Genomic DNA, 12,787 nt, shown 5'->3' with positions numbered 1-12,787 from the left:
GCTTATATTCAGGTGCGCTTAATAGTCCGGAAATTACGGTAACTTAGTTTTCTCTCTGTAACACTCTCTACCTACCCTTTCTTTACTCCCTCTCTCCATTCTTCCCCCCCTGTTTCCCCCTCCCCCTGTCTCCCCCCTTTACAGAGACAGTTGATGGAGAGTCTACGTAAGAAGCTAGGAATTCTGAGAGAGGCACAGAGAGGTCTACAGGAGGATATACGGGCTAACACACAGCTGGGAGAGGAGGTGTGTATAGTACACACACACATATATACAGTGCATTCAGAAGGTAATCAGACCCCTTGACTTTTTCCACATTTTGTTACGTTACAGCCTTATTCTAAAATGAATTAAATTGTTTTTTTCGCACATTACCCCATAATGACAAAGCTTGACAAATGACAGTTTTTTTATATATATTTTTGCTAATTTATTCAAAATAAAAAACTAAAATATCACATTTACTTAAGTATTCAGACCCTTTACTCAGTACCTTGTTGAAGCACATTTGGCAGCGATTATAGCCTAGACTCTTAGGGATGACGCTACAAGCTTGGCACACCTATATTTGGGGAGTTTCTCCCATTCTTCAATGCAGATCCTCTCAAGCTTTGTCAGGTTGGATGGGGAGCATTGTTGCACAGCTATTTTCAGGTTTCTCCAGAGATGTTCGAACGGGTTCAAGTCCGGGCTCTGGCTGGGCCACTCAATACATTCAGAGACTTGTCCGGAAGCCTCTCCTGCCTCTCCACTCCTCCCCCAGTCCCTGATGCCTAAAGATCCCCACAGCATGATGCTGCCACCATAATGCTTCACCGTAGGGATGGTTTCAGGTTTCCTCCAAACATGACACTTGGCATTCAGGCCAAGGAGTTCAGTCTTGGTTTCATCAGACCAGAGAATCTTGTTTCTTGTTTCTCATGGTCTGACAGTCCTTTAGGTAACCTTTAGGTAACTACAAGTGGGCTGTGATGTGCCTTTTACTGAGGAGTGGCTTCTGTCTGGACACTACCATGGAGAGATGGTTGTCCTTCCGGAAGGTTCTCCCATCTCAACAGAGGAACTCTGGAGCTCTGTCAGAGTGACAATCGGGTTCTTGGTCACCTCCCAGACCAAGGCCATAAGATCTAACTCTCCTCCTCCTCTCCTCTTCTCCCCTCTAGGTTGAGAGCCTGGTGCTAGCGTTCTGTAAGCCCAATGAGGTGGATAAGTTCAGGATGTTTATCGGGGATATGGATAAGGTGGTCAGTCTGCTTCTGTCTCTCTCCGGACGGCTACTTAGGGTTGAGAGCTCACTGGACAACCTGGAGGCCGAGACTGGACACTATGAGAGGGTGAGGAAAGAAAGAAATAATAAGAAAAAGTACAACCTTAAAACAAATTCTGTTCTCTGTCTCACCCCTCCCTCCCTCCCTCCCTCCCTCCATAGCTCCCCCTCCTGGAGAAGAAGCGCCAGCTCCTGGTGCAGCTGTCAGAGGCCCAGGACCTCAAAGAACATGTAGACCGACGGGAGCAGGTTGTGGGAAGGGTGCTAAGACGATGCCTTTCCCCAGAACAGGTACACACGCACACACACACACTGTCTTCGCACTGCTCCAACCATTCCAACTTCCAACCTCTGTGTGTGGTGTGTTTGTCTTTCTGAAGGGTTGGGATAAAGCAGAAGTAAAATGTATCTTGGACCATGTGTACAATTGGGCAGTAAAGTCATCTTTATCTTCTTGATCCACAGCACCGTGACTACAGTCATTACGTCAAGATGAAGGCAGCATTGCTGGTAGAACAGAGGCAGCTGGAGGACAAGATCAGGCTGGGAGAAGAGCAGCTAAGAGGGCTACGGGAGAGTCTAGGGATGGGATTAGGGATGTCCATGGGATATGGGCACTACTAAACCCCAACCAAGAGACCTGAAAGCTGGGCAGATGGATGGGGTATCGACACTATTGAGAGAAAGTGAACAGGGACAGTTAGAGAAGTTAAGAACCTTAAGGGAGAGTCTGTGTTGGGGATGTCCATGTTGATGGGGTATGTACACTATTGAGAGAACTAACCCTAACTTAAAGGTCAATTTTGCTTTTTAAAAAACAACTCTCTATTCCAGACTCTTTTTTTGCGATTTCACTTGTTTTTGAGAAACTTACCTCAACCAGTGATTCACTTCCTCTTTGTTGTTGTGCAGATGGGCTTAGGAATGGGGCTAGGGATTGGGAGAGCCATGGAATGTCTATGGGGTATGGAAACTATGGGGAGACAGGCAACCTACACAAGGAGACCCTAGAGTGGGGTACATTAGGATGTGGGATGGGGTATGGACACTATTGAGAGAGAACCAACCCAACCTACAGAGAGCCTGGAGAGCTATGGTAGAGTTTAGGGGTAGGGCTGAGGGATGTCCGTGAAGTATGGGAACTGTAGGGAGACAGCCAACCCACACATGGAGGCCCTAGAGTTGGGTAAATAGGGATGGGGTTAGAGTTGGGGATGGGATATGGGCACTACTTCCTAAAACACTCCAGTCCTTTTCCTGACACCAACATCTACACTGTGTTAAACAGAGGTGGCCATTAAAACCCCACAAGAGAATGCATTAAGGCTGCACTTGGCAGTATTTGTCCATTAAGAAATACACACCTACTCTTTGGTGTTAGACACACTGGTGCACCCAAGAGTAACAACTATCTTTCACTTATCAACTGTAACCTCACAATCGCATACTCCATGCACTACAAAATGAGGCCAAAGAATAAGTTGTTGTTTAGTGTGTGTGTTACTGAACAAGACTGGAGAATGTATTTATTTATTTATTACTCTGTTGAGCAATACTGACAGGGAGCATTTGGGGTGCTAGACGAGAGTATTTTCATGAAACTGTTAGGGAGTGCATTGAATACATAGAAATGGATAGAAGGTGCATGTGCCAAAAAGCTGCCCATCCTATCACATAAAACATTATTGCAAAGAAAAGCCCTCTATCCAATTCTATGATTGCATATAATCCTATTACAGTAATATGTCCAGAAATGGAGCGAGACAGCTGCTTCTCTCCACTCTCATTTAACACTATACTAGCCTGAGTGCCAGTCTGTTTGTGCTATCATGCTAACTCCTTAACGCTTATTGTCATGCCAGACAATGACAGCGATGGAGTTTGCCAAGAGCGCAAACAGATTTGGGCCCTGGAAAACCCTATACTCCATAACTGCATCACATCACTGCATTGACACCTCCTTAACACTACCACACTACCTTAACACTACCACACCATGCCTTAGATTGTGTATATTGGTGTAGGGTGAAGTTTCCCCTAGACACTGATCCTGGGTCAGTTTTGCATTTTCCACACTAATTGTTAAGGTTAAAATAGGGGGAGGGGAAGCTGATCCTAGGAAATGTCACCCCGGAGCCCTAAAATTACTGTCTTACAGTGTGTATATGCATTCATTATTATTGTGTATATTAAATGTTGTGTATAGAAGTGATATTCATGTGTTATAACTGGAATCCATCATTGTAGTGTAAATATGTCATGAGAAGTTATGTCATTTATATATATACGTCATATGGCATATATACGTCATATGGCAAAAAAATACTTCGTTTTTATTACATTTTTGAGGAATTGTTTTGGGCACGTATTGTATTAGGATGAACTTTGCCATATGACGTATATATGCCATATGACATGTATATATATATATATATATATATATATATATATATATATATATATATATATATATATATATATATATATATATATATATATAAATGACATAACTTCTCATTTATATATATTATTGGCTGTTTGACCAAAAACATAGAAATGGAGGTGCATGTGCCAAAAAGCTGCCCATGCTGTCACATAAAACATTATTGCAAAGAAAAGCTCTCTATCCAATTCTATAATTACATATAATCCTATTACAGTAATATGTCCCGAAATTGAGAGAGACAGCTGCTTCTCTCCACTCTCATATAACACTATACTAGCCTGAGTGCCAGTCTGTTTGTGCTATCATGCTAACTCCTTAATGTCAGACCATATACTTTTTATTTTTATTTTTGCAAGACAGCTATGTCTTACTATACTTGTGAGGACTTTTTGGGGACCAACAATTCCCATTCAAAATCCTATTTTCCTTAAACCTTAACCCCTAATCCTAAAATAGCCTTTTTACAAATGAGGACTGGCAAATATCCTCACTTCCTTGAATTCTAGTTGGTTTACTGTTGTTGTGAGGACTTCTGGTACTCACAAGTATACATTTTAGTCATTTAGCAGACGCTCTTATCCAGAGCGACTTACAGTAGTGAATACATACATTTCATGCATTTATTATTATTTTTTTTTTTGTTTTTGTACTGGCCCCCCGTGGGAATCGAACCCACAACCCTGGCATTGCACACACCATGCTCTACCAACTGAGCCACAGGTGTGCACACACACACTCACACAGATACACACACAGTGCCTTCGGAAAGTATTCAGACCCCTTGACTTTTTCCACTTTTTGTTACGTTACAGCCTTATTCTTAAATGTATTAAATAAGAAAAAATCCTTAGCAATCTACACACCATTCCCCATAATGACATTTATCAAAATTAAAAACAGAAATACCTTATTTATGTAAGTATTCAGACCCTTTGCTATGAGACTCGAAGTCCACCTGTGGTAAATTCAATTGATTGGACATGATTTGGAAAGGCACACTCCTGTCTATATAAGGTCCCACAGTTGACAGTGCATGTCAGAGCAAAAACCAAGCAATGAGGTTGAAGGAATTGTCCGTAGAGCTCCGAGACAGGATTGTGTCGAGGCACAGATCTGGGGAAGGGTACGAAAAAATGTCTCATGGTCCTCAAGAACACAGAGGCCTCCATCATTCTTAAATGGAAGGAGTTCGAAACCAACAAGACTCTTCCTAGGGCCAAACTGGGGAACTGGGGGAGAAGGGCCTTGGCCAGGGAGGTGACCAAGATCCCATTGGTCACTCTGACAGACCTCTAGAGTTCCTCTGTGGAGAGGAACTCCATCCCTGCAGCACTCCACCAATCAGACAGAAGCCACTCCTCAGTGAAGGCACATGACAGCCCACTTGGAGTTTATCAAAAGGCACCTGAAGACTCTCAGACCATGAGAATCAAGATTCTCTGGTCTGATGAAACCAAGATTGAACTCTTTGTGCTGAATGCCAAGCGTGATATCTGGAGGAAACCTGGCGCCATCCCTGGTGGTGGCAGCATCATGCTGTGGAGATGTTTTTCAGCGGCAGGGACTGAGAGACTAGTCAGGATCGAGGGAAATATGAACGGCACAAATTACAGAGAGATCCTTGATGAAAACCTGCTCCAGAGCGCTCAGGACCTCAGACTGGGGGCGAAGGTTCACCTTCCAAAAGGAAAACGACCCTAAGCACACAGCCAAGACAACGGAGGAGTGGCTTCAGGACAGATCTCTGGCTGGACCACTCAAGATGTCCTTGAGTGGTCCAGCCAAAGCCCGGACTTGAATACGATCGAACATCTCTGGAGAGATCCCCATCCAAATGGGAGGAACTCCCCAAATACAGGTGTGCCAAGCTTGTAGCGTCATACCCAAGAAGACGCAAGGCTGTAATCGCTGCCAAAGGTGCTTCAACAATGTATTGAGTAAAGCGTCTGAATACTTATGTAAATGTGATATTTCATTTATTTATTTATTATTTGCAAAAATGTCTAAAAAACTGTTTTTTGCTTTGTCATTATGAGTTATTTTGGGTAGATTGAGGGGAAAAAACTATTTCATCTATTTTAGAATAAGGCTGCAACGTAACAAAATGTGGAAAAAGTCAAGAGGTCTGAATACTTTCGGAATGCACTGTACGTGTGTATGTATTTACTTATTTTTTTACATTTTTGTTTACTGTATTCCCTACATAGTGCACTACTGGAAACGATGGGTTGGGACCAATTAAGGGGTTCCAAGCTTCCACACAAGTAATCCAAACTTCCACAAGTAAAAAGATATCCACTTAGTCATGCATTGATGTCAATGGGAAACTTAAGTGAAAATGTTACTCTTCGGTGGAGGTTAGGATTCACTGCTAATTCTAGACTTATACTGCTGTGTATTTTCTGATATGTATTTTTTATTAGATTTATTGCAAAAATCTTTCAGTAAAAGACAAGTGAGACGAGTACCATAATTAATAATACTATTTTAAACTACCGTGTGTTTAAGAATCGGGATATGTGTAGTGTCTGTGTGTGTTCATGGGTGGTGATTTATTTTATGTCCTGTTAGGTAAAGCTTTGTTTGTTTCATTTAGTAACATTTCATTCACTTTGGAGTAATAGTTAGGTAAACAGAGCGGAAATGAAGAATAGCAGGAGAAAGAGGGAATGAGAAACTGTGTGAGTGTGTGTGTGTGTGTCTGTGCGAGTGTAATAGTTAGGTAAACAGTGCATACAGCAAATGGAGGGTAACATATGAGCTGCGGATAGCGAAGGATAGTGAAGTGAAGGATAGCAGGAGAGAAAGAAAGAGCCAGACAGTTCTGTGTGTGTGTGTGGGGGGGGGGGGGGGGGGGCATGAACGTGAAGAAGCACCATTAGAGTAACAGGGTGTGCATTCCAGAGTTCAACCCAATTCTGCTCTTCTTGGCTAAAGAGAGAGAGAGAGAGAGAGAGAGAGAAACAAATAAATAAAAAAGAGGGATAAAAGAAAGCATTCCCCCCTGGACAAGTTTGACCCTTTATGGGAGGCAAGGTGGATAAATATTTATATTTTCTAAAATGTGGGCAGGTGATGGAGTGGAGCAAGAGAAAGGGAGGTAGAAGAGGAAAGAGATAAAATGAGATGAATGAAGGAGGGAGAAAAAGCTGATTACACATCCATGGACACAGACATGAACCAGGCCTCATGCACACTGTCTCTCGCTACCTCCCTTTTTCTTCTACTCCTCACCTATCTTAAGAAAGAAAGAAAAACAAAGAAACACTAAACAGACCAAAGACTCCTATGCAGGGACCACCAGACCATGGGAGAAGCTCAGTTGCATTTCCTTGACTCCTCGAGTCCTCTCTCCCGCCTCCTTCTCAAAACCCATTGAATGAGAAAGTCTTAATTCCCCAATGAGTTTTGAGATGTAGGCAAGGAGAGAGGATGTGCGGAGTCAAGAAAATGCAATTGAGATTCTCCTCATGACCACAGAAGAAGAAGCCTACCATTCCCACAAGGTGTCACTATGTAGCTTCTCTTACATTAAGAATGTGAATCAACAGCTATATTGGTACTAGGAGTACATATATGTTCGGTATTACAGTTTCTTGAAGAAAAGTTGTCATGTTATCATATTCTCTGAGGTCATATTCAATACAGTGGAATAGATTATTAAATGCACATCAATAAATAATAATAAGGTCTACTAAATTACAGGCTAGATGTGCCATTGACAATAGCATAATCAAATGTTATTTATAACAAGCATTTGCCAACAATTGTTTGCATGTTTGTTGTAAACCAGATACCGTGAAGAACTAACCTAATGTACTGACAAGATCCCTTTAGTTGACCTGACTAGACTAGAGGATCACAGATAACCCAATCTGTTCCACTAACCCAATTCCTGCAGTTTAGCTCTGTCATTGGCTGTCTTTTCTGGCTGCTTGGAAACTGTCACAAAGACATCGGTGTCATGTTCATTAGAAACCAAACAGAAGAGAACAGGCTGAAACAGGGAGGGATTTACCTTAACCTGTGCAACAAGAAATGCAAAAAAGAAAGCAGACATTGAATATCCCTTTGAGCATTTTGAAGTTATTAATTACACTTTGGATGGTTTATCAATAAACCCAGTCACTACAAAAATACAGGCATCCTTCCTAACTCAGTTGCCTGAGAGGAAGGAAACTGCTCAGGGATTTGACCATTTGGCAAACGGTGACTTTAAAACAGTTACAGAGTTTAATAGCTGTGATAGGTTAGTATCCATCCTCAGTTTTCTCCTAACTGACAGAGTGAAAAGAAGGACACCTGTAAACCAGTGGTAAAAAAAAGTACTCAATTGTCATACTTGAGTAAAAGTAAAGATACCTAATAGAAAATGGCTCAAGTAAAAGTCACCCAGCAAAATACTATTTGAGTAAAAGTTTTAAATGTACTTAAGTACAGTGGTGTAAAAACGAATCAATTGTCATACTTGAGCAAAAGTAAAAAAAAGTTCAAGTAAATGTTATATATCAAATTCCTTGTATTAAGCAAACCAGATTACTTAATTTTTTTAAACATTTTTTTATTTTATTTACGGACATCCAGGGGCACATACAACAACACTCAGACATAATTTACAAACACAATATTTGTGTTTGTACTTCCGCCAGATCAGAGGCAGTAGGGATTTTGTTACATTACAGCCTTATTCTAAAATGGATTAAATAAAAAACATCCTCAGCAATCTACACACAATACCCCATAATGAGAGCAAAAACAAGTTTTTAGACATTTTTGCAAATACATACCTTATTTACATAACTTTCAGACCCTTTGTTATGAGACTTGAAATTGAGCTCAGGTGCTTCCTGTTTCCATTGATCATTCTTGAGATGTTTCTACACCTTGATTAGAGTCCACCTGTGGTAAATTCAATTGATTTGACATGATTTGAAAAGGCACACACCTGTCTATATAAGGTCCCACATTTGACAGTGCATGTCAGAGCAAAAACCAAGCCATGAGATCGAAAGAATTGTCCATAGAGCTCCGAGACAGGATTGTGTCGAGGCACAGATCCGGGGAAGGTTACGAAAAAATTTCTGCAGCATTGAAGGTACCCAACAACACAGTGGCCTCCATCATTCTAAAATGGAAGAAGTTTGCAACCACCAAGACTCTTCTTAGAGCTGGCCAACCCCTGCCAAACTGAGCAATCCGGATAGAAGAGACTTGGTCAGGGAGGTGACCAAGAACCCAATGGTCACTCTGACAGAGCTCCAGAGTTCCTCTATGGAGATGGAAGAACCTTCCAGAAGGACAACCATCTCTGCAGCTCTCCACATATCAGGCCTTTATGGTAGAATGGCCAAACGGAAACCATTCCTCAGTAAAAGGCACATGACAGCCCGCTTGAAGTTTGCCAAAAGGCACATAAAGACTCTTAGAACATGAGAAACAAGATTCTCTGGTCTGATGAAACTGGTCTGATGCTTCAATATATCCACAAAATGTTCCGCCTCATGATGCCATCTATTTTGTGAAGTGCACCAGTCCCTCCTGCAGCAAAGCACCCCCACAACATGATGCTGCCACCCCCGTGATTCACGGTTGGGATGGTGTTCTTCAGCTTGAAAGCCTCCCCCTTTTTCCTCCAAACATAATGATGGTCATTATGGCCAAACAGTTCTATTTTTGTTTCATCAGACCAGAGGACATTTCTCCAAAAAGTACGATCTTTGTCCCCATGTGCAGCTGCAAACCGTAGTCTGGCTTTTTTATGGTGGTTTTGCAGTAGTGGCTTCTTCCTTGCTGAGCGGCCTTTCAGGTTATGGCGATATAGGACTCATTTTACTGTGGATATAGATACTTTTGTACCTGTTTCCTCCAGCATCTTCACAAGGTTCTTTGCTGTTGTTCCGGGATTGATTTGCATTTTTCGCAGCAAAGTACGTTCATCTCTAGGAGACAGAACGCATCTCCTTCCTGATCGGTATGATGGCTGCGTGGTCCCATGGTGTTTAGACTTGCACACTATTGTGTGTTCAGATGAACGTGGTATATTCAGGCGTTTGGAAATTGCTCCCAAGGATGAACCAGACTTGTGGAGGTCTACAATTTTTTTTCTGAGGTCTTGGCTGATTTCTTTTGATTTTCCCATGATGTCAAGCAAAAAGAGGCACTGAGTTTGAAGGAAGGCCTTGAAATACATCCACAGGTACACCTCCAATTGACTCAAATTATGTCAATTAGCCCATCCGAAGCTTCTAAAGCCATGACATAATTTTCTGGAATTTTCCAAGCTGTTTAAAGGTACAGTCATTTTAGTGTATATATGCTTCAGATCCACTGGAATCCACAGTGAATTAATTATTAGTGAAATAATCTGTCTGTAACAATCTGTCTGTAACAAACAATTGTTGGAAAAATTACTTGTGTCATGCACAAAGTAGATGTCCTAACCGACTTGCCAAAACTAGTTTGTTAACAAGAAATTTGTGGAGTGGTTGAAAAATGAGTTTTAATGACTCCAACCTAAGTGTATGTATACTTCCGACTTCAACTGTAAATACACAGGGCATAATGGGGAAGATGGGCGACACCTGGAGGGGAGGTAGAGACAAGCAGAAAGACAAGTGAAGCAGATCAGGGCGTGACAATTCCAATACATTATTTTGATACATTGTAAAAAGTGTGGTATTTTCCCACAATCTACCCCAGCCAGGTGCAAATTGGGGGAGGGACAAAAAAAGAAATAGCTTTGCATGTGTGACTCCTTACCACAATCAATCAGTAAGGCAAAAATTATCTCTGCTCAGAGGGCCTTAGAAATAACCCTGGGCCCAACGTTACTGTTGATAAACAGCTTATGCCATTTTGGGGCAGCTGCCCCTTCACGTAGTATCAATCAGTGAAATGTATTTATAAAGCCCTTCTTACATCAGCTGATGTCACAAAGTGCTGTACAGAAACCCAGCCCAAAACCCCAAACAGCAAGCAATGCAGGTGTAGAAGCACGGTGGCTAGGGAAAAACTGGGTACAGCAAGGAGTCATCAGGCCAGGTAGTCTTGAGGCATGGTCTTAGGGCTCAAGTCCTCCGAGAGAGAGAAAGAAAGAAAGAAAGAAAGAAAGAAAGAAAGAAAGAAAGAAAGAAAGAAAGAAAGAAAGAAAGAAAGAAAGAAAGAAAGAAAGAAAGAAAGAAAGAAAGAAAGAAAGAAAGAAAGAAAGAAAGAAAGAGAAAGAGAGAGAGAAAAAAGAGATACCATCTACATACTGTCTAAACCTGCAAAATATGGAATCAAGATCTGGGCTGCCTGTGATGCTGCTTCAGCATATGCGTGGAACTTGTGTGTACGGGGAAGCCTTGTCTTTTTTTTGTCATCAAATCCCTGCCAAAAGTCAGGTGATCTAAGTGCTTCCAAATATGTATTTGCAGGTCGGCCATATCTGGCATGTTTGTGCATATCTATGTGCAAATCTTTATGGCAGTCATTTTACTTAAGGCCCTCGATTTACAAATACAAATCAAAAGGTGTTTGTTTGTGGACAGTGAATTGCATTTGTGGATAGCGATTTACATTTGTGGAAAGTGATTTACATTTGTGGAAAGGGATTTACATTTGTGGATTGGTGATTTACATTTGTGGATTGGTGATTTACATTTGCGAATACATTTGGCATGATATTGACCCCATAGAGGAGAGCCAACCAGTAACAGCACAGCCCTCTTCATTATCGACGCATTGTGCCAACAATCTCAAAGAGCCATTCCATACTCTGAAGTCGGGAGGACTTCGATAGTTAGGTGTTTGCCAGACTAATGATTAACTGCAATGTAATTGTTTGTCTGGCTACAACATAACACAATTTTAAGTCATATGGGGCAGTCTTACAAGCATTAGAAACAGCATTGAGTGTGAATACAGTGGCAACATGTGGATCTGAGCAAGTATGATGTCATTAGTGTTTGTGGATATGTATGTAAATGTTAAGTTGTCTATTGTTTTGTCAATGTATGTTTTTGTTTATTGTCCCCCAAAAATAAAATGATAATAATATTTTAAAAAGTAATTGTTTGTCTGCTTTACTACAGATTGCTCAGGACTTCTACATGTTAAACTCGGTCTGCTCGAGGAAACTCACTGATAACTGGATAGCGGTCTTCAAGGACAAAAAACTTTGCTTCTCCAGCCGAGAGAAGCAGGCCCAAGATCTTTTCTTTGAAGTGCAGGTAGTTGACCCTGCTGGTGATGCCTCAGATGCTCATAATTTTTTTTGCCTGAAATAATCAAGTTATTAACTAAATATTATTCTCTCCAGATACACAAGGTGCAGTGGCGACCGGTCATTCAGGTCAGGTGGGGCTGTTTTGAGCCCCACCTTTTTAGCTAAAGATAATTGTAAAAAAAAGTATTATAAAATTGGGTTTGCCTTTTTGCATGTTATTTTGGCATTAGTACGTGTCACATATCAGTTTGCAAACAATGTAAATAATGTTTAATAATCATTGAGTTAATAAAGCCACACACAAACTTGGTCTCTTTTTTGATTTCTTGAGTAAGGCAGCTCCAAAATGCAGGTGTTTCAGCCTAGCTTAGTTCTTTCTGTGGTGGTGGGGCAGCCAGCAGAAAATACTGAGTGTTGGGGTTGGTAAAGTTCTCTAGTTGCACCGTGATTTGCTCATTGTTCTGTCACTTATGGGGACACTACGTCACCGCCAAATCTAGGGGTAGAGCTAAAAAATTCATGCCCCTTGTGTGTATCAGTACCATTTCTCGCATAAATAATTTTAACGACACAAAAGATCTCACTGTGAGGAAACGAATACTGTCTGTTGGCATTTATAGAATTGTACTGGCGTTTCATGTTTCCATCAGTCCGGTTGTGACATTTTTCATGTGTCAGGTAATTCATCCGCATGAAATGGTTGGATGGAAATGTGGTTGGTGTTGTGTAACTGAAGATTTGGCCATCAAACTTTCAGTATATTTTGTTATGAATTTGTGCCTGCTTTTTGCTTACACTACAGAATGTGGCTCATTTGCCTTTAGTTAAACTACTGAAGTGCGTTTTAGTACACTTTCATTCTAGCACA

The 12,787-nt window shown here is 41.2% G+C and overlaps 1 protein-coding gene across 1 annotated transcript in view; it reads left to right on the top strand.

Moving 5' to 3' along the window:
• LOC106609045 (uncharacterized) overlaps positions 1–3,479 on the top strand; it is a 35,285-nt gene extending 31,806 nt beyond the window's left edge. The window contains exons 10-13 of the mRNA XM_014207387.3: positions 145–246; positions 1,164–1,334; positions 1,430–1,558; positions 1,733–3,479. Of these exons, the coding sequence (XP_014062862.3) occupies positions 145–246; positions 1,164–1,334; positions 1,430–1,558; positions 1,733–1,891 (561 nt within the window). The 3' untranslated portion in view covers positions 1,892–3,479. The remainder of the gene's footprint in view (positions 1–144; positions 247–1,163; positions 1,335–1,429; positions 1,559–1,732) is intronic.
• Positions 3,480–12,787: the final 9,308 nt, after the last annotated feature.

This window comes from Salmo salar, chromosome 07 (assembly GCF_965601325.2).
Source record: "Salmo salar chromosome 07, fSalSal1, whole genome shotgun sequence".
NCBI lineage: Eukaryota > Metazoa > Chordata > Actinopteri > Salmoniformes > Salmonidae > Salmo > Salmo salar.
Note: the sequence above shows the minus strand (reverse complement) of the source record. Positions and strands in the feature narration are given on the sequence as shown.